The sequence below is a fragment of the Caloenas nicobarica genome, chromosome 2 (genome assembly GCF_036013445.1).
Source record: "Caloenas nicobarica isolate bCalNic1 chromosome 2, bCalNic1.hap1, whole genome shotgun sequence".
Lineage (NCBI taxonomy): Eukaryota > Metazoa > Chordata > Aves > Columbiformes > Columbidae > Caloenas > Caloenas nicobarica.
The window spans coordinates 121,424,060-121,448,918 of NC_088246.1; the positions used below are offsets into that span (position 1 = coordinate 121,424,060).

The 24,859-nt window shown below is 41.3% G+C and overlaps 1 protein-coding gene across 1 annotated transcript in view; it reads left to right on the forward strand.

Annotated features, from left to right (window-relative positions):
- The window catches only part of LOC135986079 (chloride channel protein D-like), a 78,714-nt gene that overhangs the window by 26,215 nt on the left and 27,640 nt on the right, over positions 1-24,859 (forward strand). The window contains exon 12 of the mRNA XM_065629843.1: positions 16,600-16,766. Within this exon, the coding sequence (XP_065485915.1) occupies positions 16,600-16,766 (167 nt within the window). The remainder of the gene's footprint in view (positions 1-16,599; positions 16,767-24,859) is intronic.

The following is a 24,859-nucleotide window of genomic DNA, read 5'->3' on the forward strand; positions in this document are numbered from 1 at the left end:
TCTGTTTTCCTATTTTAAAATTTTTTTTGGGTTACAAAAATGATAACGGCATCAGTGGTTTACAAACAAGAAAACAGAATATGCTATCTTTTTTCCTACCGGATTACAAAAAAACCAGTAGATCACACTGCTTGGCTTGTGAATTGGCTTCTGTGGGGGCTGAGGGCCTTGTGCAATGAACCTTTTTATTCTAAGACTGAATCTGGCCTTCTAGTTGGAGTAAGTGAAGGATTTTCAGTAGTATAGGCAAGTGATGCAATGGGAAGGCTCCCAGGTTTCTCTGGTGAATTTATGCCTTATAGATCTCAACATTTTGAGATCCCTTTGGAACACATTTCATATTTCTGTTTCCTGCCCCTCTCCTTTTATAATAGAACATTTTGAGTCTGTGCTGCAATACTTTCTAGGCAAACATCTGAAAGCTAAAGGAATTGCAAATAATAGTCTTATAATTTGAGAGGATGTTCTTTGCTCTCCCTGGTTGCAACACCTGGGAATGGTGAGTTGTAAGATGCAGCTGAAATTCAGCTTAGTCAACAGAGAAGTGATGTTGAGGTCACAGGAGGAAGCTTTCACCCTTCCACAGCAGGACATTCACATCCTATGAGTGTTACTGTGTGTGGAAATTTCACCCATGACTAAAACCCAGTCTTGGCTGTCTGACTGTCTTTGCCCAAAAGGATCTAATAAAAATCTTTGCAGATGTCAAAATTCACACGGAATGACCAAGCCAGGATTTTCCCTCCTAGTATGCTGTTGCGCAGTGTTTGATAAAGTAGCTGTTTATCGTTACTTGCTCAGAATTGGGTTCATTTTAGTGATAGGTTGTGTAAATTCTGTAGAAAGCATTTTTTTTTCATGTTTTAGCTTGAAGGGTGGTATGTGTGCATAAAAACTTATCTGTTGTGAAATAATACTTTGATTATGGAAAAACCCCTACTTCAGTGTCCTCTAGGTACTTTAGCACTTATTCATTCATGGCAACCCTGGCTATACATACAGACCGGGGGACAAGTTGCTGGAGAGCAGCTCTGTAGAGAGGGATCTGGGGGGTTCTGGTCGATGGCAAGTTGAACATGAGCCAACAGTGTCCCTGGCAGCCAAGAGGGGCAACCGTGTCCTGGGAGCATCCAGCACAGCATGGCCAGCCGGGCAGGGAGGTGATGGTCCCGCTCTGCTCTGCACTGGGGCGGCCTCACCTGGAGCACTGGGTGCAGGTCTGGGCACCACAGCATAAAAATGATATAAAGCTACTGGAGAGTGTCCAGAAGAGGGCTACAAAGTTGGTGAAGGGTTTGGAGGGGAAGCTGTAGGAGGAACAGCTAAAGTCACTTGGTTTGTTCATCCTGGAGAAGAGGAGACTGAGGGGAGACCTCATCCCGGCTGCAGCTTCCTCACAACGGGAGGAGGAGGGGCAGGCGCTGAGCTCTTCTCTTTAGCGACCAATGACAGAACCCGAGGGAATGGCAGGAAGATGTGCCAGGGGAGGTTTAGGTTGGACATTAGGAAAAGGTTCTTCCCCCAGAGGGTGGTGGAGCACTGAACAGGCTCCCCTGGGAGGTGTCACGGCCCCAAGCCTGACAGTGTTCAGGAAGAGACTGGACAGTGCCCTCAGACACATGGTGTGAGCTGTGGGGTTGTCCTGTGCAGGGACAGGAGTTGGACTCGATGATCCTTGTGGGTCCCTTCCAACTCAGGATGTTCTATGATTCTATGATTAAGTACAAATTCACTCTGGTGTTTTTGCTTCTATCGTTGCTGTTATGCATCTTTTGGAACTTACTGTATAATTTGTTGGCCAGGTTACTAAGCCTGTAAGACTTGAAGGGGAAAATGTTGGTGCCTTAACACTAGGTGTAAGTTTTTTGAGAGCACAAATTACTACTAAATGTATGTCTTTTCCAAAGTAGGCCTGAATTTTCTCACAATGTCTCAATAAATTTTATTTTAAGTATCATTTGTAAACCATTACTTTGAGGTCTTGCTGCAGATATATATCAAGTCCTTAGTGGCAAAAGCAGTTGATTGACATCTTCCTTAGATTTGTGCTCATGAGGCCATCCTTCATCACAGGGAAGTGAGAAGTGATTATGTGCCAGAACACTTACTGGTCTTGGATGACAGAGCTGCATTTCATTCAGCTCCAAGAGAGAGAAAAACCCTACATTTTATTTGCTCCAGTTTCTCCCGGCCTTCCACATTACCTGCACTTGTTCTTTTTTCCTTTTTTTTTTTTTTCTCAAGTGCCTCTCTGAGCATGCATGTACAGCACATGCAAAACAATAGCTGGAAACTGTTAAAGAGAACTGTAGGAAAATCAGTTGAAAAGGCACTAGGAAAATGATGAGGATTGCATTGTAATGTGTTCTGAATTCCCCTAGGTGTCATGTTATAACTCTTCTGTGCCTCTCTCTGCAGAAGCAGATTGTGTTTCAATTCATGTTAATCCAAGAAAAATAGCTGCATTGCTTGAGGAAATATTAATTTTTGAGGAGAAAAAAGATCTTGGACATGACAACGCAAAAACATAATTAAAAGGTTGTGCCCTCAAACCATAAAATGCACATATTTTTCCCTAGATTGTCTGATGGGTTCAAAAAGAATTGAGAATGTTTGCTTTGGCTTTTCACACAGCCTTCCATTTGGAAACAGTTATGAATGTGGGACTTGTAGTGAACAGGTTTGTAAGACGCTTTTCTTTTTTTTTCTTTCTTTTTTTTTTTTTTTTCTCATGGCAGACCCCACAGGCATCTGCTCACCTCTTCTTTCTTGGCTGCCTCTTTCTACCCCCCATGCTGACACTTGACCCTCATCCTCAGCTCTTTGTGGCAAATGGTAGATGTGGTGACATTTTCCTTGGCAAGTACAAGGACCAGCGTTATGACTTGCCTTCCCACAGCTGTCTCCCACGTCTTTGTAAGCATCGTATGTCCCCAGCCTGCTGGCCTCAGGGTGCTCTATGTGTGGGAAAGGGAATAACATCTTCCTACAGTATGTTTTGTCTCTGGGTCATTCTGTATTTTTATTATTCCTTCTGTATTTTTATTATTCCTTCTGTATTTTTACCTCTCGGTTACACTGCCTTGCAAGGGTTAAAGAGGAAGGATGGCAGTGGGCTCATTTAGGATTAGTGTTCTTGTCCTGTACTGGTGATATGTCTGTGCGCAGGCTGAAAGAACCTTGGTTTATATCCATTTTTACCCCTGGACCCCCTGAGCTGTCTTTTTCTTTCACATGATGGAAAATAGCCCTGACTCTCTCTGCTTTCTTGCCTGTTCTGTTCAAACAGAATTTAAGTAGTATATCAGTTTATTGGCCTAATTTATTTCTCCAAGAAATCTGTTCTGATTGATATGGGGAATGCAATTAATTCCGAAAAAGTTAAGACTCAAAACCCTCCTCTGAGTGTGAAACACCGAAGTATCAGGCTTTTGACAGATGTAGACTAAAGGAGAAAACAGAGTGTTCCTGAGGCTTTGGAAGGGGAAATGCAATGTCATTAGATAAACCAAATTGAAGTCTCCATAGAGGATTAAACCACCCAAGGTCTGTCCTTGAGTCTCTTGCTGGTGGAGGGTGTGGCTGCTGCCAATGAGTGGCTTGTGCTTATGGGCAGATGTTGGTACTGGAATAAAACGACCATCTGATGGGTCTTCAGAGCAGTGTGAAAAGTTGCTTATTGGTGTCTGTCTGAGTCTACAATATGGCAGAAATAACAAGCTGTATGTAAAAATCATCTGGTTCATAAGACAGTACTGAAAGCTCGGAGATCGGGTTTATTTGTGCTCTCTGTTCTGCGCTCTGATGCCTAAACCAAGACAAGCACGCTGGCAGAGCACTGTATGTAATAAACTGCACTGCTGTAGATGACCATTGTCCTATAGTTAGAAAATCTGGTGTATTTGTTATACACATTCCATCAAGAAATGAAAATGAACAATTATTTGAATAAATGCAATAAAATAACTGTATCAGCAGGTAGCAACTATTAAACCCTAACCTCTCCCCTCTTTCTGTATTTCTTCAGTACTTCTAATTTAGGCAAAATGTGCTTGCTTCAAATTATAGGCAGGATGTACCATTGCAAATTCTGTGGCTAACCTTCTCGCTTCCTCGGAGAGAATGATTCTCAAAAAGCTTAAGTCCTTTCACAAGGAATTTAAGTGGAGCTTTGGCTGTGGGCACTTAAAGTGGATATGACAGACACATCTTGTTTTACAGATGTGATGTGAGAATATTGCACAGACAACCGCCCAATCCAATTAACTACAGGGAAGTTATAAGAAGAGCAGAATGGTGAAATACGATGTTAGAAAAGTAACCACAAGACTCCTAAAATATGTGTAACATCTGTTTCATATCCAGTGCAAGGTTTTCATAAGAGAGCTGTGTTGCTTAGTGGTTGTAGAATGCAGGATGCTGCATTTTGAACCATTTGTCGTAGTGATGATGCAAGCAGGAAGAATCATTATGAAAATGCTAAAACAAGTATAAATTTTGAATCTTTCCTTGTTGAGTGAGGGTGTCAGATAATGTCGTGTAGCTGGTGCTTGAAGATCAAATAGTGAAAACAATCACGGCTTCTCATGGAATTGCTTGTCTGTGTTGTTGCTAAAGAGACCATCAGGGGGCCAGGAATTCTCATTGATTTTAATCAAATTTCTTCTAAGTGAGGCCTGGATGACAGCTTTATTCTACAGGCGAAGATTCATAAACTGTACATTAACTGGGCAAGAAAATCGTGATACATATCATGCTTGGATCAAATGTAAATGTTAATGGGTGTAAATTCTGGGATTTCTTCTTGTCTAATGGGATGCCAGAAAACAGTCTTTATAGCTGTGTCTTTCAACATGCTGGAAGTAGTTGGATTGTGTTATTTTCCAATTCAGCTTTCTCTTCTGTGATACTGGAGAACCATGGACTGAATTGCCAGCAGCTGTGTTTGGGTCTCAGTTAGTACCTGGTTATACCTCTGCAAATCATTAATAGTATCCTCTTTTGAGTGATATTTTAGGGGTGTATAATTAATATTTTTTTTTTTTTAGCTCTTCTAAAGTTTAGAAGTAGAGAGAATCTTTTAGTAGAAATGCTGGGCTACCCAGATAATTGCTTTTCCTGTGATGTTTTGCATGTCTGTCAGAACATGAATGATGTCTCCTCAGTTTTCAGTTCCAGCCTGCCTGCCGTCCACCGTTACCTGTGGCTGTTTTAGTTGTCTGCTGGCAGTGTGAGGTCGCCCTGAGAAGGGAGGGAGGATGGCTCTGGCCACTCTGCACACACTGCCTGGTGTCATTGTGTTTGGCCACTCTCTGGGATTTGTCCCCCTCTATTTGTGGGTGCCCAGGACAGTTTTGTAGGCAACAAGTAGAGCCTGCAAAGGAGTTGTGTGTTACCGTTACCCAACATGGTGCTCCTGCAGATCTGGCAGGACTCAGAGGTGCAAAGCATCTTCAGTGCAAACTGTGCCCTGTGTGACACTTGTTCATGTATTTGCAGTCTTCTTGGGTCTTGCATTAGTAAGAGGAGGGGACAAAAGAAATACCCTTTAAACAGCTGACTGCAAACCACCCTTAACTCCCAACTACAGTGCAGGTGCTTTTCTGTAATACGGTTTCCACCTAGCTTGTCTTTTGTGCATTTAAAAATTTACAAAAAAAAAAAATTATCGCTGGCACGAAGCTGGGTGTGCGTACAGGTGCCCTTGTGTTCTTCCCAACTGGAGGAGCAGCCAACCCTGAAGTGACAGGGCTCAGGAGCTGTGGGGTGGGCTTCAGAAAGTGGAGGCTGTTGGATTTCGGTTCGTGACAGCTCTTCAGGGCAGGTCCTATGGCATGAGTAACTACAGGAGGCAGGATATTTTGCAAGATGTCAAATTAAATTATTTTATCCGTCCTTCTGGACTGAAAAGAAACCAGGCTTGTTTTCAGCACATAAAATGTGTTGTAACACCTGACAATTTGAAGAGAAAGGGGTTTCTTTCCAAACTTGTAATGCCACCCAAAATGTGATCCTCTCCTTGATAAGGATCATAGTTTGCTGAGGTGTGAGGAGAAAACTTCTCTGAGGGCTGAGTATGCTTTTGGCATACAAGCAAGCAGAAGAACAGGCTGACCTGAAATACATTAATTTCTTGCTCATGTGAGAAAACTTATTGTCAAAAAGATCAATACAATCTTATGGTCAAATACAGCAAAATGTTCTTCAGTGCCTAGCTTTGCGGTGGGAGTGACTATAAACACAGTCTGCAATAGCTTGTTTTTTCAGCACCACCCTTAGATTTAAAAAAATTCCCTTTTACTCTGTTTTTGACTGAAAATGGAGAATTCGGATTTGTTTTTGCAAAAACCTTGGACGTTTTGTCAAAATGGTGAACATCTGAAAAGAAGAAATAAAACCAAAAATATTTAAAATGGCTTACTATAAGCTTTATTGTTTCATGCTAGCATTTTTCTGTAAGGAATTAAATATTTCCCATGAACCACCAAAAAGACTTTCTTGGTATGTTCAAGGAAGGAGACTGCAATGCAAGGTGCATCATGGGAGATGTAGTTTAATCTGAGAGGCCAAGTTTCAAATTCTGAAGAGATGCCACAATAACATTCCAAATGAAAGCTTTTTGGGTTTTAACCTATGAAAATACTGCTCTATAGGGATGATAAACAATTTGTCAAGTCACTGGAAAGATCCATAAAAAATGTATGCTTGAAGGGAAAAATGAAAGAAAACCCCTTTTTTCTTTCTGAATGGTAGCCTTGTGAACCCAGCCCAAGAAAGTCAGAACAAGTCCCCTCTGATTCATTCATTCGTCATCTGTAAAGAAGAACTGAAACTATGGGACAGTTTGTTAGTCTGTAGGTAATTCTCAAATTAGAAGAGAATCCAGCTTTATCTCTAATATAGCTGTTTCAGCTTTGGCACCAGGTTTTTATCAGTAAACTCACATAACCAAATTGCACATGGGTTCAATTGGCACTGAACTTTTAGAAAGTTCAGTTGTGCATCTGAAATATTGAAATTGAGACTGCATCTCTGTTTTAAATATACACATTGGAAATTAAGTTGCAACATGAGAAGATAACATTTTATATAGTCATTTTTTCTGGCTCTAGCTTTCAGTAGCTTTAAAGGTATTTTATGAATAAAGTGATCTAATGTATTACAACATACAATTGTACATTTGGGACATGTAAGACAAACCTTAATGAAAGTTCATGAGAATTTAATGTGCAGAAGTTATTTTTAATTCACAATATCTTATCTGTTTTTAATTTTTTTCAAATTACAAAATGGAATTGGGCTGTCTTATGTACTAATTCTTTGCCAACTCTAATTTGTTTCCAAATTAAAGACATTTTTCAGTTACATTGTCATGAAAAGCATGTGAAACCATGAAGTTTTGTTATATTTTTAACTTAAAAACCTTCAGAATGTTGCCAATAGTGCTTTTTTTCCAAATTTTGAGAAAATGATTTATCTCTGGGACAAAAGCTACCACAATAAGCCTATCTCCCTTTTTTTTTTTCCTTTTTGTTCCAGCCTGAGGGGTTTATTATCATCTTGAATTAAAAACCCTGTGTAACTGTGTGCTGTAATGAATGAGGGCTTGGGGCCAGAAAACCCTGTTTCATCATTGCACCCAGCTGGAACAGGAGCTGCTGCTGGGCTGAACATGGTCTGTTGGTGGGAAGGAGGCTCCTACTGTAGCTCCTGAGAGGGGCAAATCCCTAAGGAGGAGCATGGTCTCCACTCTGCCCAAGATGGATGGAACAACGTGTTTTCTTGTTGCAGTTTCGGTGTTTTTCCCTGGGTTTTTGGAAGAGGAATAAAACTGGATCCAGGACACACACGTGGTGGTGGGTGCTGGTGAAGGGTGTGCCACTGCTGCGAGCAAGACAATGGAAGCAGGCACTGTGAGGGCAAGCTGTGAAAGCACGTGGAAAAGTAGAAGCATTGCAGAAAAGAGAAGTGTGAATGGTACCCAGGGGAACCTGTCCCAATGACAGCTCTTCTCTCACTTTGAAATATGAAAGAGTGATGACAGGAAAAACTCCTAGGATCCTGATGGCTGTGTCTCAGGCAAGCTTGCAGAGCAAGACCTGAGCTGATGCCTTGAATCTCTAAAAAAAACCAAAACCAAAAAACCAAAGCCACCGAAAACTGGAAATGATCACCCAGGTTGTTGTCCACTGGTGAGTTATGCAGCAGCAGGTGACTTCTGCAGTTGGTGATGCAACTTGTGAACCAGCAGGGCCTGGCTTTAGAAAGGAAGAAGTTGCACAGCTGTGGAGATACCTGGATTGGAGTTCTCTGGTGCTTCAGATCATGTAGCATGCCAACTGACCTCAGGTTACTCTGGTTATACTGCTCCTATCTCACGGTCTTCTTCAGCCTGACCCTTGCTCAAAGAAAAGAGAATTTATTTGGAAGGCTTGAGTCATACTTTTCCCTTTCTCCTCCTTGTTTAGTAGAGTGTGTGCAATACTTTGGCAGGGAACAGACAAAGAGAGGGGAAAGAATTGACTGTAAAAAATTAGTACGTCCTAACAGTGCACTTTGGCAGCACAGAGCTTGGGAGGTGCCATGCTCTGGTCATGCTTTCCTCTGACTTGCTCAAGACAGAAGGGCATGAAGGGGACATTGGGCTCCTGGGGCAAACATAGCCCAGTGCTCTGGAGAGAAAATTATAAGGAGCACACAGCTGCCTGTTGGGAGAGCCATTCCCCTGTGAGAAGGCAGTAGATGCTCTGGAAAACAGGTCATGTCAGCATCTGTTATGCTGCAGTGGCGTAGATGAGGGAAGATTTGACCCTTGCTTTAGAATGAGTACACACGTATGTGCTCTGAGTCGGGAGCATTTTCTGGACTGCTGGTTAATAAGGTACATGCTATGGAGTCCCCACCAGAAGGGTAGGAAGGTATGTGTGCCCACTCAGTAGTGAAGTTCAAGTTCTTATCTCCTTAGATGATTAAAAATAGTACCGTTACTCCAGCAGCGTTACCCGGTATTGAGCTTAGCTTTGGGCAGGATTCTCTGCATGGCCAGCGTCTTCATTTTAACTCTCCATGAGAGAATGCCACGTGGTTGATTTTTCCACCTGATTTTGGAGGGGAAAGGAAAATCTTTCACAGAATCTGGGACAAATGTGTATTATTCACATAATGTTTCCTTTAAAGCAGGGAGAGGAAGTGCTTAATTATTTGGAAACTCATTTGGCAGTTTCTTCCCAGAGCTGTGCTGTTTAATGCATCAGCTCGTCACACTTAAACACTTTAGGGCTCACTTAACTTTTTTGATTACACCTGAGATGGTTCACAGAAGTTGTTTTGACAGGGCCTAATTTTCTGTTACTAAGCTACCTGCTTTTTTTCTAATGAAGAGTTTAAACCCTAGTCAAAACAATTTTTCAAAACCTCCAAGCCTACAGTTATTCCTAACGGGGTAAGTGTTTGCTCTGCATACACTGCCTGTCAGGAGGAGCCTGGTGTGTTTGAATGGTATATTTAACATTATTTTGGAACCTTATTGCAAGTGATGTCACCTTTTTACAAAGAAGGGGAGATGCAGAGTAGTGTTGTACAGATCCTAGTCTTACTCAAATTAATCCCAAAATAATTGCAGTAACAGTGCATAATCAGCAAACTGTTAAATACATTAAGTCCTACTGTTTTCTGTTGAATTTGCTCCAACTAGGGGAACAGCACCGTGTGTTTTTTGGCAGTAGCCTGTCTGGAAAATGAAATAAACGAAACTGTACTCTCATGGAGAAGGGCATGGGGACTGGTTTCAGGACCTCAGATTTTGTAATGCACTTCTTTAAGAAACTGGAGGCTCAGTGAATGAATACCTATACTCGTTTTGAGAGCATCAAGCTTTTGTAAATTTTCTGTTCTGATATTTAAGGTCTAATCTCCTACTGAAGTTAAAGCTGAAATGAAGTTTGCAGCCTGTGGTGTAGAGCATTTATCAAATAGCCTTGGTAAATAAGCTGGCCCATCTGCAGCTGTCTGTTGTCACAGGGGCGTGCTCTTCTCCAGCCTTTTCTAGACCTCAGGAGCTGGGGCCATAAGAATCGTGGCATTCTAGAGATGTTCGTTTTAGTATTGCTTAAGTATGACAGAGATTCATTGCAGCTGTCTAGCTTATTTTACAAAAATGCTCATGAATCATAATTTAAAGTGTTCTGTGATACTGTGGGTTAAAAAAGTACAAGGTTGCTTAGCTGGGTTATTACACAGAACAGTACTCATTTTGAAAAGATTTAATGAGTGAGCCTGCTGAATATTTAGGCATATTCAGCAACACACATACACAACGCTGCTGTTTTTATTAATAGAAGGTTCACTTGACACAACGCGCACCAGTGTTACCTTCCTGAGACATGGATTTAGACAGCTTTGAAACCTCCTTTCATGGTTTGGTGTCTGCTATGTATGTGAGGTAAAGAGCCAGATTACAAAAAATATCACTGATCGATATATTTCCAGGGGATCCTGGCAAGAGTTGCTGCTATCACCTATACTGTTTCCGATATCACTTGCATCCATTGCCACAACCTGTCAAAACAGGTGTATTTATAGGCCTTGAGGGACTGAAACAAGAAATCAAACATTTGCATAGCATCTTCCATCCAGGTTCCCAAGGACTGAGGCTCAAAGGATTTTGATATGTTTCCGAGGATTACTTAGCTGTGCTGGTTATTTCTGTGTTCTCTTTAGCAATCTCCTGCTGCTGTACTAGGTCTTGGAAATAGAAAAAACTATTCTCTCCTTTAACAAGGCAATCATCAACAAAATGCTGGTTGGCTTCAGAAAAACTGAATATTTAAATCCACATCAGAGAAAACTGGGATGAGATCTCATTGAACATTATGAATTAAGGTAAATTAAGCAGCACTGCACAAGTGTGATTAATTAGAACTACTTTGCTTTCAAAGTATGCACCCTGTGCTAAGAAAATCTTTCATGCTCTGTCTTGGCAGTAATTAAGCTCTAGAGTGCTAGAGGCTGCCTAGTCCTTGTAATGGCCTGGAATAGTTAATGGGGTTGAGCTCTGGAGGAGGAAGAATCCTACTAATTGTGCAATCCTCCTGGCACCGGGGTTTGGCAGGACGTCCTCACAGTGAACCCACTCTGCGTGTGCCACCCTTTGTAGAGTGTGATGCACAGCATCGTGTGCCTGAGACTGCAAGAAATAATCATTTTCAGCAGTGTGAGGGAACTCGAATGCATAACTTTTTGGTGCTAGCATGACAATCGTGTCTTTTTAGGAGATTTATGTTTACTGTATTGCAGCATCCCACTTCTCCAAAAATTTCCAGCAGTGATGGTGATGAGTGATAAGGAGATACACTAAAGCAAGTTGCGTTAACGGATGTAGTCTTAGGACTGTAAAGAATTTCTTTAAGGGTGAAGTGCACAAGAAAGGAATATCTTTCACTTAGTTTTAAAGAGAGAGATTAATGGAAGTTCAGGGAGGGAGTACTCAGCTGGATCGATACTTGAAGAAGGTGCCTCTTTTGGCGTAATCCCAGACGAAAATAGTGAACCATGATAATGGCACTTCAAATCATAGCTTTGTCAGCACGTCATTACATGGGAAGTAAAGTGACTCAAGCATTCAACACACAGGTTACAAAAGACTAGCAGATCATAATCCAGCGATTAAATAAATTGGAATGCAGATCTGCATTGTTTATGAAATGGCTGTGATGATACAAATAACTTAATCCATAAACTCCGGTTCTCCAGAAAGCTGCATGAACAGCTCTTTCACTGGTGTGGATAGGGAATTGTTCTCTCCTTCTCTTTACGTCAAGGGATCAGCTTGCAACCTTTTTGACATTTGCTTCTGAGCAAGTAAGAAATGATCAAAAGTTTTCTGCTGGTTACAAGCCCTTCACCCTTTGGAAATGTTCTGTCAATCATGAACGATTTTTTTTGTTGTGTCTTTAATCAATAGTAGCAAAAATTTCAAATGGGAGAAGTTATGGTTGTATGTAAGAGAAACAAACGGTGCTTTCCAGGGAAAGTGTGTACTCTTCCACAAAATCTGGTGGCATGGAGACTGGGAAACTGCCCAGAGCTGGTGTTTGGTGCCAGCTGCATCCTCAACTCCAAAACTCTTAGATTTGGTTGGTAGTATCAATACTTCATGACCCTTCCCATCCACCCCCTTTTTAAACTCGCTCTCAGACATACCGTCTTATACCCTTATCCAGCAGCTACTTGTTTTTTCCCAATTTTTTTCCAAATTCCAGGCACTTCAGTTAAGTGTGTGTAACCTTGTGAAAAATGGACGATGGTCCATGGGAAGGAAGCAGATTTTGTCTTGTGTTTGTTCAGTTTGCCAGGCAGCTCTTCTGTTTGAACAAATCTTGAAAAATGAATTTGACTACAAAATGATTTTTTTTTCTTATTTTTCTTTTTGATAGGCCCGCTCTTCTGCATTTGTCATTGTAGGCTATAACTAGCAAAAGAACTCTCTGGCTAAGCGGGTTTTCAGTAGAAGAAAGAAAATGGATTTGCACTATGTAGCTGGCTGAAAATATTTTCTTTTACATTATTGGAAAGATCACAGTTTCAGGGAACATTCACTGTATCAGCAGCCTTGCGTCTAATGAGGTTGTTCGGGCTCTGTTCTCTGAGCTGGAGTAAAACCTTTGAAACACGTTAACCGCAATTTGATTGAAGAGTGGGGAGAGTTTTTAAAAGTGAGCTTTAAGTAAACTGCATGTTTTTGAATTTCCTGGGCAGCTGCCTTTCTCTCTTTGATGTATCGTGCCTGGTGATGCCGTTAATGAAATGCATAATTATGTGTTATATAATAAAACAGAGCTAACATGGAGGTGGCTAATAGATTATAATGATGTGGAGGCCTGAGAAACTCAGGACCACGGGGGTTGTTGAAAAGCGCCTCTGGTGACAAAAAAGATATTTAAAGAGGTTGGAATAACTGTGCTAATAAATTAATTGTGGTCTGCGTGTGTGTATGTAAATGCCATTTTTCAAGATTTTGTATATAGAGAGAATATTGAAAAAAAAAAAATAGGTGTAATTTACTCTGCTGCTGATGTATGAAGTGTCAGTGCCGAGTGCTTCCAGCACCTATTAGCACTACTGGCTTTGCATAGATGGGTGCCCTAGGCAAAGACTTTTTTGGCACAACCTGCTGCACTCGTAGGATCAAAAGGAAACAAAAAAATCTGGCAATATGCACAGAGAGTAAATTGCATCCTAAAGACCAGCCCCTAAAATGCGGGCTTGGAATGCATATCAATAAATGAAACATCACGTTTGATGGTTGAAGAGTTGTAGGCGTTTGGTGGCTGCCCCCAACTTCCCCGCTTCCCTTCTCTGCTTTTGTCACCTTTATTTTATCTCTCCCTCTGTAATACTCTGCATAATTTGTTCCTTTCTTAGATTCTTTAGGAACTGCTTTGAACAGATAGATATTTTGAAAGGAGAGGCTGTATAACCTTCCAGGCCTGGAACACATGGGCTCCTAATGGTGCTGGGCTGTGGCTGGACTTGCTTGGCTGCTGGTCTGGGCTTACAAGAGCCTGTCCACTGGGAGAATTAGAGCTCTGGCGTGAATTTACAGCCTGCTAGTTCCTTTTCAATAATTCTCTGGGTGGATGCTTCTAGTACCTACTAAGAGCGCTTTTGTGCAGGTTAGCTTTAAGAGCGCTTTTGCGTGAGTTCGGCGGGCTCCTTTTTGAAGGTGAAGTTTGTTGTTTTTTCACTTCCGAAGCGCCAAGGGTACCCAAGCGGGCGGTTAGTGCTGAGTAGCTAATACGCAGTAAATTCACACCCAAGCCAACCGCATGATAACTTCCTCATGCAGCCGAGTCCCAAGGCTCTGCACTTTGTCTCTCGCAGCAGGGAGCAGATGGCCCTTCTCTAAACAGGGAATACTAATAAAGCCTTACAAAGAGCATATATATGTGTGTGTGTGTGTGTAGGTTTGTGCTTGTCCATATGTTTATATAAAATGGCTTGAATCTATCACAGTTCTTGGATTAACTTATTCTTCCTTGAGTTTTATCAAGATACCCTAAGGAGAACTTTGCTGCTGCATTGCCATCATCCTTGTTATTAATGGACTTAGGTTTTGATGAATTCTTCCTTTTTCTTCAGCGCTAAGAGTGCCATACTTTTCCTTCTATGAGCGACTGCATCTTTCGCGTGTGAATCCTTGTTACGATTCCCTTCCCCAGCATTTCTTATTTGATCTCTGGAGTTTATTCTTGTATTTTATATGCTTTTGTGGCTAGTAAGTGTTCTCCCACAACTTGAGAACCTCCAGTAAGAAGGAAGTAAGGTTTTTGTCTAGCTCTTCAAATATTTGAATGTGAAATTGAGTCAATTATTTAATAAAACTTTTGCTCTAGGCTGGGCTTCATAAATAACTTGATCTATAATGAGTGTACAGCTTCACTTTATCTTAAGGTCACACAATGGGTTAAATTCTCATGCAAAGTTTTCTCGAAATTTTATAAATTATTTTATCTTTCTCATGCTCATGTTTCTAAGTCATCTGCAGATTTGCTTTATGTTTTTGCTCTAGTATTGCCTATTTCCACAAAAATTGCCTCTCCAGTTTCCATCTGTAGTGAGAGTTCAGGACAACACTATCAGCTCTACTTTGGCCAAAGTTTAAATTTACTTACATACAAAAGATATTGCTCAAAATGCTTTTAACATGTCTTTCTTTAATGACCTCAGCCATACTAGCCTGCCAAAGATAAACAGCAGGCGTTAACTCTTGGAGAAGGTGAAGACCGATGCTGAACCCAGAGGCGCTTGCTCTGAGCATTCAATGGGGTGTTGTAGAGAGGAGCCACCCCCCTTCTTCCCTCACAACCCCCAGATCCCAGCACTCAAGAGGGCTCTAGGGCTGGGGAAAATCAGCACAAGCTTCAGAGTTTCTCAATAGCAGATGTAAAATGCTGCTGAATATTTGGGAGAATAAAGGATGAGGCCCAGCTTGACTGTTCCCACTAAGAGGACGGGAGGGTAGGAGGAAGGGATAAAATGAGATGAAAAACAAGGAGGGGAGCCTGGAAAGCCAGGCTCTGGTTCTTGCTGTTCTGTATAAGTTAAAGCAATTGCTTGAGAGTGTTTTTTAGGGTTTGAGTTTCAAGAGTTTTTAAATTCAGAGTTTTACAGCATTTTTATAGCTTTTTAGAATGTTATACTATTAATTTTTAATGCTTGTTTTATTCCAGAAGACTTCCCCATAGCAAGATACTTTAAAAATAACCTTAAAAGGAATCCACAATAAAGGAATCTCCATCTGTGTGAATGAGTTGTGGCAGATATGATGAAGCAATCCTTAAAATCCCACAGTTGCTGTTTTCCTTTCAACTGACATGTTCCTGGTGTTTTTAAAGAAAACAGTTGAATTCTAGGTTTAAAAAGACATTCAAAGAATGCGGCATGCGGTGTTATTAGAAATCCTTGGGCAAGCAGAAAGGACAGTTGCATGACCTTGTCGTACATGGCTGACCAAGCCATACCAGTCCCTTGTTGGAATATACTGTAAATCATCCTGGATGTTATCTTTCCAAACCCAGAGCAGAGACAGAAGGAGGGTGAAAGTATAAAGCCTATACATTTGCTGCAGTTTATCAGGCAGAAATGTGTTTATTGGCATTCTTTGAATGTAGATTCTTGGAGTAGTTAATAATCTCTAGCTAATGAGGTCTATTAAATGGCAATGTGCTGCAATTTACTTAGTCTGAATTGGAGAGAAGTTTCTGGGCAAAAGCCTCTTAGTGTTAGGAGGAAAGTTTGCGTATTTAATCCCAGGATAATTGCTAGCGAATATCCCTTTTTAGTAGGATGGAATAGTAGGGGAAATAATGGGAAGTGAAGGAGTTTTTAATAAATAGTTTTTAATAAAAGTTGTATTAAAGTAGCATAAAGATAATATTTCTGTGCAGTCATTTTCACCATGAAAAATATTTGACTTCGTTGTGAGCTGGGCTTAAGCAGTATTAAGTGCATTCACATTAGTCTCTACTTTTTGTACAAGGATTCACTCTGAATCTTTTAGTTAAAGTTCCTGTTGCTTGATCTCCTGAGCTGGACTTCTGTTGAAAGTATCTTGTTCTCTTTTCTGGCATCTTTCAAGGCAATGTTTGTACAAGGAGCTTGTTCTGTCAGGAAGCAGCAGTATGGGAAAACAATTTTATATCTCCTGAGCTCAGCAAGAAAGAAAAAATATTTGGATTTGTTTGCATTTTTTAGTTTTTGTCACAAGGCCAACCTATTTTAAGCAATCTGGCTACTCCATCTCTACTTACCCTCCTCTGATGCTTCAAAATTATCACAGGCCACCTGAAATATGGGAATCAGATGTGAGGTTTAATGTAAGTGCAGTGTTTCAAGCTGATAGGAACGGGAGGGGGAGCTGTCACTGCACCGGCCAAAACTCTCTGGTGGAAGTGTTGATTGATTACCTATCCCTGGGAAATGAGGGGGAGCGCCACTTTCAGCAGACTGAATTGCTTCCCATTTCCTCGTGAATGACCATTGTCATTGTCTCCAGTTATATGAAAAAATGGAAAGTCCTTTGTTCTCTTTTTTCCTTAGGTAGAGATCACAAATGATGTCCAGTCCTTGCTACTGATAATGCTGGCTGTCATGGTGGCCAAGATGGTTGGTGACTTGTTCAATGCATCCCTGTACAGTTCCCTCCTGAAGCTGAAATGCATTCCCTACTTGAACGTGGAGCCTTTTGTTCGTCACAGGAGAAAATGGTGAGGTCTCTTATGCTGCTGATCTGTAAGTTTTCTGTATCATGTTCTGCATGGAGACCGCGTGGGTCCTCTGAGACCTGGAGCTTGGAGGGGAGAAGGAATAAAAGGAGCCCCTGATCCTGAACAACATCCCCACAGTGCAATGTGCTGTACAAACAGAACAAAAGAGACTGCCTTTCTCTTCAAGTTTATGGTGGGATCTGAATTACCACCATCACCAGTGTCCCGAGAGCAGCAAGTGCTCTATAATGTGTAGTTAGATGCTGTTTGTTAGTCGTCCAATTGGTCCAATGAGGAATCTAGTAGAGGCTTGCACAGAAAGTCGTGACTCTGTTTCTTTTGAGAAGGTGCCACAGAGCAGATGAACAACAATGGCGTAAGTAAAGTCCCTTATGGTGGAGTTTGCCTTGCCTGACTTCTGACTGACTAGTCTGGGCTAGGTGTTTAGTACCATAATGTACCAAGATGTACTTTTTCAAGCAGGGATTCCCGTCATCCAAGGATAGCAATTTAAGGCAGGGAGGATGCATTATCTTCTGGAATTGATTTCATTGACTATAGCCTAAATGACTAGATTGGAAAAATCTTATGTTTTTATGCCTCAAGTTGTGCCAGGGGAGGTTCAGATTGGATATTAGGAAAAAATTCTTCATGGAAGGGGTTGTCAGGCATTGGAACAGGCTGCCCAGGGCAGTGGTGGAGTCACCATCTCTGGAGGTGTTTAAAAGGCATTTAGATGAGGTTTTTAGGGACATGGCTTAGTGCTAGAGTTAGATTAGGTTATGGTTAGACTCGATGATCCTGAGAGTCTCTTCCAACTGAAATGATTATATGATTATAATATGATTTTATAATCCAACCTGTCCTGTGTATCTCCCAGTGTGTGAGCCAGTGTCAAAAACTTCAGTCTCCCTGTGGGCATTTATAACCAGCAATAAGAACCATTTTATGTCCTAAATGTAGATGCTGGGTCTACATTTATCTAGAGGTAGTGAAAACTCTATACTATTATCTTCTATAAAATAATTTGCACAAATGGTGATTCTTTAAGATATTCTTTAGGAATTAATTATATAATGCGGTGAAGAAATAGAAGGAAAATTGAATTTATTTACCATAGAAAGACTTTTGTTTTCCTTAAGGCGTGTTTGAGTAGTATATATTCATGACCAAAGCTATTTGCAGGACACTTTAGCTGTCGCTTCTCCCAGTATTGAAGTTTACTAGATGATCTCTTAGTTTCAAATAACCCTTCAGAAGCATAAAATGGAGGTGACTCATTCTGTCCACACTTTATAACTTTCTTCCAAATGTAGCCATATCTGAAAGTTTTTAGCAGGCACATTTAATGCTGGGTATAGTCTAACTGTACTTGAAATAGGAGAAAAAAAAAGCCAGCAATGTGGTAGGAGGAAATAAAAACAATCTGTGACATTATGGATGACTTCTATATGTACCATGGCAGATAAAACAGAGGGGAAGAAGTCATAAAGTTTCCTATGGTGTTCCAGTTAGATGACAAGTCCATGAAAAGAATTATAGCTGCTTTCCTGGTTCAGAGTGAGGTCCTATTCACTTGAAGGACAAATATATATAAAATTTCATTTCCCTCCTACTCCTTTCCCTTTCTCTAAAGGAACATTAAAGAAAGTTTCTCATCACAGAATATACTGATACTCCAAAGCAAAACACGTAGTATCACAACTTGGTAAAGGTTTTATAGCTAGACCCTTCACAGTCTGCCAAGTTTTAGTCTAAATCCTCTTAGACATTGTCTGAATAGGCTGATATACATCTAAACTGACAGATGTAGTGGCCAAGCTGCTCTCCATCATATTTGAAAAAGTCTTGGCAGTCAGGTGAGGTTCTCAATGACTGGAAAAAGCAAAACATCACACCCATTTTTAAAAAGGCTAAAAGAAGGACCCTGGGAACTTCCAACCAGTGAGCATCACCTTTGTGCCTAGTAAGATCATGGAACAGATCCTGCTGGAAGCTACATTGAAGCATTTGGAAGACAGGGAGATGACTCAAGACAACTGATATGGCTTCCCAAATGGCAAATCATGCCTGACTAATCTAGTGACCTTCTATGATAGAGTGACTGTGTCAGTGGACAAGGGAAGAGTTATGAATGACACCTACTTGGACATCTGTAAGGCCTCTGATACAGTCCCGTACAACATCCTTGTTGCTAAGTTGGAGAGATATGGGTTTCATGAATGGGCGATTCAATGGATAAGGAGTTAGCTGGGTTGTCACATCCAAAGAGTTGCAGTCAACAGCTCAAAGTCCAAATGGAGATCCAAGTGGTGTCTCTCAGTGGTCCATACCAGTGGCCCACTGGTATTGTTAAGTATCTTTATTAATGACATAGACAGTGGGATTGAGTGCACCCTCAGCAAGTTTGCAGATGACACCAAGCTAAATGGTGCAATTGGTATGCTTGAGGGAAAGGGTGCCAACCAGAAGGACCTGAACAGGCTTGGGCGGTGGGCCAGTCTGAGCCTTATGAAGTTCAGCAGCGTCCTGCACCTCAGGTCATCAGTACAGACAGGGTAATGAATGTGTTGAGAGCAGCCTTGTGGAGAAGGACTTCAGAATATTGGTAGATAAAAATCAGATATGAACTGGCAATGTGTGACTGCAGCCCAGAAAGCCAATTGTATTCTGGGCTGCAAAAAAAGAAGTGTGGCTAGCAGGTTGAGGGTGATGATTCTCCCTCTCTGCTCTGGTGAGACCCCTCCTGGGTTACTGTGTTCAGCTCTGGGGTCCCCAGTACAAGAAAGACATGGACTCGTTAGAGTGGATCCAAAGGAGGGCAACAAAAATTGTCAGAGGGTTGGAACACCTCTCCTGTGAAGAAAGGCTGAGAGAGTTGAGTTTGTTCAGCTTGGAGAAGAGAAGGCTCTGGGGAGACCTTATTGTGGCCTTTCAATACTTAAAGGGGGCTTATAATAAAGACAGAGAGAGGCTTTTCACCACAGCCTATAGTGATAGGGCAACAGTTTTATACTAAAAGAGGGTAAATTTAGATTAGATATTAGATGTAAGTAAGAAGTTCATTATGATGACACTGGTGAGGCACTGGAACAGACTGTGTTCAAGCCCAGGCTGGGTGAAGCTTTGAGCGACCTGGTCTAGTGGAAGGTGTCCCTGCCCATGGTGGGAGGTTGGAACTAGATGATCTTCAAAGGTCCCTTCCAACCCAAACCGTTCTATGATTCTATGGCACTGGCCCATTTCTTGGTCTCTCCAGCACACTTCTTGGGTGCTCTGTTAGCCTTGTTATTCTCTCAAAGAAATGAAGCTTCATCATTCGGCCACCTTAGACCTCAAGGATTTGGACTGATCTCTAGATATGTCTTATTGTTTAAGTATCCCAAATCCTGAATATAGACTCAAGGGACTCTGAATTTATATTCTGTCTCCTAAAGTCATGTCATCATTGAAACAAATTATGAAGCCTAACATAGAGTGTTTGTAAGAAAATAATAGTCTCTGTACATGTTTCCTTATCTCTGTTTGCTCATTACTTCTGAACATCCTTGAAACTTGAGTCAAAATTCTACAGAAAGGTGCCTGGCCATGACTTTTCTTTCCATGTGTTTTCCCTGAGTAGCAAGATTTCTCGTTTGTGTTCTCTCTGACTGGTCCTGCAGCTAACAAGATGCTATGGGAGCCTGAATATCTGCTTTTTTAGTCTTTCTTTTATCTCAGAGTGACCACCTGCAGTATGTGAGGCTCTGCTGTTTTCAAGTTCCACTTATTTGCAGAACTTTGGGGGTAGTTTTACTCTTTAAATACCTATACCCAGATGTAATTTTCACAGGCTATCTTCTTTCTCTGATTGTGGTTGGTCGAAAGCTTGCAACCATGTTATTGTTGGGAAGGTGTTGGTGACACAGTTACAGGTGTGGCAGATCCTACATCCTCTTTGTTCAGTATCATTCTGCAAGATTGCAAAATGTATGAACTGTGCATTGCTGGATTCCCCAAATCATAACAGGGACAGAGGTCAGCTGTGTAGGAACTGGTAGCTGCATATGTTTATAAGCAGGTGATAAATTGTATCCACTGTATGCAGAGTGAAAGACTTGGATAACTAACAGCTTGCTTAAAAGCCATGGAAATGCCATATAAATGGTGATTCTTCTTCAAATGAAACTGAAAAGCCTTCAGAAAGCAATGCCTGGTTGGTAGTGGGGAGGAAAAATGAAAAACTCAAGAGAACGCATGATTTTAGGTCCTCAGCACTCAGGCTGTTAGGGAGAAAGCACAGATCTTATCTTTCCCAGTTCTTCGTTGGTGCTAAGGATGAAAAGATCTTCTGTATTTGATCATTTGTTGATTCCTCTTCCAGGGCCATGTAACATCCCCAGTTAGAAGATATGTTAGACACTGAACTGCGAAGAGAAAATAGTCTTTACATAAACAAGGTCGGGGGTGGTGTTAACACCCAGATCCACAAAAGAATTTAACTCCTAACTGCTGTGGAAACCAGTGGGTGCATTAAGAAACTGAACTATGTATGTGCTTACTATGAAGACGTCTCTGTAAATACTGTTACATGTGAAACTGGAGAAGTGAGACCTAGATCTTCTGTGGTATTTGACTACCTGTTATAATTTGTATTCAGATACTGACATCTCTGGATGCTTTTCTTCCGATGAGGCAGAGAGGCTTGAGATTTGTTTTCTTAATCATTATGTTTTTGGAACCTCATGAACACTCCGTCAGTGGTACTCTGCACCCTGGGCAATGAGGCTCCAGGCACAGGTGTATCCAGTACAGAGCTGCTATGGTGCACTGTGATTTCCAGCTATGTCGCGCAACACTGTAAACACCCCCCTTATAAAAATCTGGTTCACTGGAACACTCAAAGCTGCTGACTGCCAGGGAATGTTCTTTAATGAGGGTAAGGAGTACTTGAACACATCTACAACTTGGCAACCCTTCCTGCTTTTTATAAGCTACTATACACTTCAGAGAGAAAATATCTTAGAGGCTACTTTTTAATGGGACAAGTTTACTTAAGAACTGAGTGGAGCTGGTGCCAGTAGTTCTGTTTTGTTCTAGCTTAATATTAGCCTTGTCAAAGTTCTTATAGTGTCTCCTGGGTGTTTCTGTATTGCATACCATATAAAGCTGGTTTGGGGAGCCAAGAATTTTGGCTGGAATATATATTATAATGGTCTCATTATATTTTTTGAAAGTGTATCAGAGGTGGCCCTGTATTAAAGATCCATGGAGCAAAGCTGACTTCTTTCTTCTTTCTCTCTCCTAGTGTTGCCTTAGCCCACACCACAGACATTGGATCTAGAATTTGCGCCAACTCGAGTTCGAGGGTATTTAGGATCCAAGGTCCTGGTTTGGCCTGTTATAAAATTTGGGGTAGTTAGCAAACTTTTAGATGAGGCTTTGGATTTTAAAACTCACCAGACTTTGAGGGGGGAGGGAGGTGTTTTTGGTTTGGATCTAGGCTAGAAACTACCTTAGGATTCCTTACCCATCTTGCTGACACAAGTGTTCATTCAAAAACCACTTACCAAGATGCATGTTGTGCATCCCGTCTTGCCTCTTTGAGAAGCTGTTGTGTTTTATGGCTGCTTGGTGCTTTCATCCTGAGAGGCATCATTAGGGGGTGGACTTGGCAATGTTTTCACATCAGAGGGCATCCAGCCCATCTTTTGTAGAGTGTTTGCGGTGGAAGTTGGATCCTGTTCTGGCTGAACAAAGGGAAAAGGGCGCTGCTGTAACAAGGCCACACTTTGTCTGGGGAGAACCCTGGCTGCTACAGAAAAGATGGAGGGAAGGTGTCGAGATGTTGGTGAGATTTATTAAAATTACATTTGGGCTTTAAGTTGCCTCTATGTCAGGCTTCAGCGAACATGGCAAAGATCCATTTTTAGTGCCTTTTTTTTGTCTCACCTCCTGTGTTGGTTTTTGAATTTACTGTGATCCCATTACCTGAGAAGCAACTGTTCAGAGCCATGAACATCAGTACTGGCCCCCTGACAAAAATGCTATGGCAGAGATGGATGTCGCTTTATGTGCACGTAAGAACAGCAGCATGGCCTTGCCTTGTTTTTAATCTGGGGTTGATAGTGCCCACACAGGGTGGGTGATAGGACTTATAGCTTCCTCCTGCTCCTGTGTCAGCTCCTGCTTACCTCTGTGGGAAAGTCCAGCCTGTCTTCCTGCACTATCGTTTTAACCTGGGAACAGGCTTCATCATCCTCAGGCCTTCAGCCTGTGCTTGGCTCCAGATTATCCAGAACCGCTCCTGAAAAAACAAAAAGGCGAAGACCTGGTGCACATGAATCTGTGTGACGAAGGTTGTTTCAATCTGAACATGAATGGAAAGGTGAACTTCCAGCTAGGCAGAGTTACTGCTATATATTAACCCCAATACTTATGTTATTGATGCACTTTTTGCTCTATGACAGGTGGTGATGAACAAGGCTACTTAGCTTTGTAGTTTTCAGGAGATCGGATTATGTCCCTTTACAGGATCTTGGAAAACAACAAGACTCAATGACACTGAGCCATCTACAAAAATGACCTAATGGGCCTTTTCAGCCTTAATCTTCAGAGGCCAGAGCATGAAATTATTTCTGTGTCCAAATTTGAATAATATCTCTTAGGAAAAAAAGTCAAATACAACCAGTATAATCATATTAATATGATTATTCAGATGAAACAAGAAGCAGATGGCTATATGCAGGGATGCAGGAAACTGAGGGGGAATGACTGTTCTGTTTTCAGGTCTGGCCCATTTCCTTATGTTGCTGTGGCCAAACCAATTTATTTTTCAATCTTCTCAGTTACAGAAGGGAAAATAGTGCCTATGTATCTTATGAGGCTTTCAGTGTCTCTTATCTTTTCAAGTATTGTCAAGTTCTAAAATGGAAGGCCTCACGTAAAGGCAAAATTGCTTGTGAACTCTAGAAGATGATTTTCGACCTGCTCTAATTTTGACTACCTAAAGATACTACATGAATCAAAATTACTTTATTCATTTAGATTAGTGAAACCACGTAGAGATGCCCAAGATTCTGGTTGCATTACTGTTTATTTTTAGAGTGGAATCTGAGTAAATAAAACAAATTACATGCTACAATAAATACCAGCAGATATAACCCTTCTTCCAACCTAAAATGAACCTTTCCCACCCTTAGCTGTTTCCTTTCCTAAAACATCCAGGATGAGAGCTGGTGCTGGTGCCGTGCCCTCAAGTTTAGGAGCTGCAGGCTTGTGTAGAGTAGTGGACAAGGAACAACTGTGGAGCTGGCTGAGAGGAAAGTTTGTGGAGACCCAGCCAGCATCACCGGCCTTTGACAGAAAGGGCTGGAGGTTGAGTAACAGCTCACTGCTGATCTACTGCACTTGGAAGTGTATTGGTAGTTACTGCAGTCCTCAGAACTAAGTGCATACAATAGAAGCATGAATATAGAAAAGTAATGACAAGGATTGTGAAGATGAGTGAACAAGCTGTCTGATTTAATCCTTGGAGGAGCCTGTAAATAATGTTCACACAGGGCCTGTGTACTCGCACAATTACCTTTCCGTGAGCCCCAAATATTTTACACTGGAATGTTTTCAGGCTCTAAGAAATTATAGTTTCTGATATGTCTGAAAGCTGCAGGCTCAGCTTCTCTATTGCCCCATTTTCTTCATGAACAATTAAAGCTGGATTCCCCCATCCCTGAATATGCAAAATGTAAATGGCAAGTTCTACCAAAGTTATATACTGATTGTGATCACAGTGTGCTAAGAAGAAAATGTTTTGAATTTACCAGTAAATGTTGTACTGTAAATTAAAAGCTAGATGCAGCCACATGATCTGCTTCTACTACAGTTCAGAAGAGGTGAGAAAAATGGATTTCCCATAGCAGGATTTTAAGAGAAACAAACTTATAAGAAATTAGAAAGACTGGTTTAGCGCAGTTTGTCAAAACTTCAGGGAGAAAGTTTGGAGGCACAAACAGGTGGCTATCATGTTCCTCTGGTTTCTGTCACAAGGCAGTTCCCTTACCTGTCCAAAGCAAAGTCCCCATTAGAGTGTGAATGGGACTGTCATGAGGTTGGCA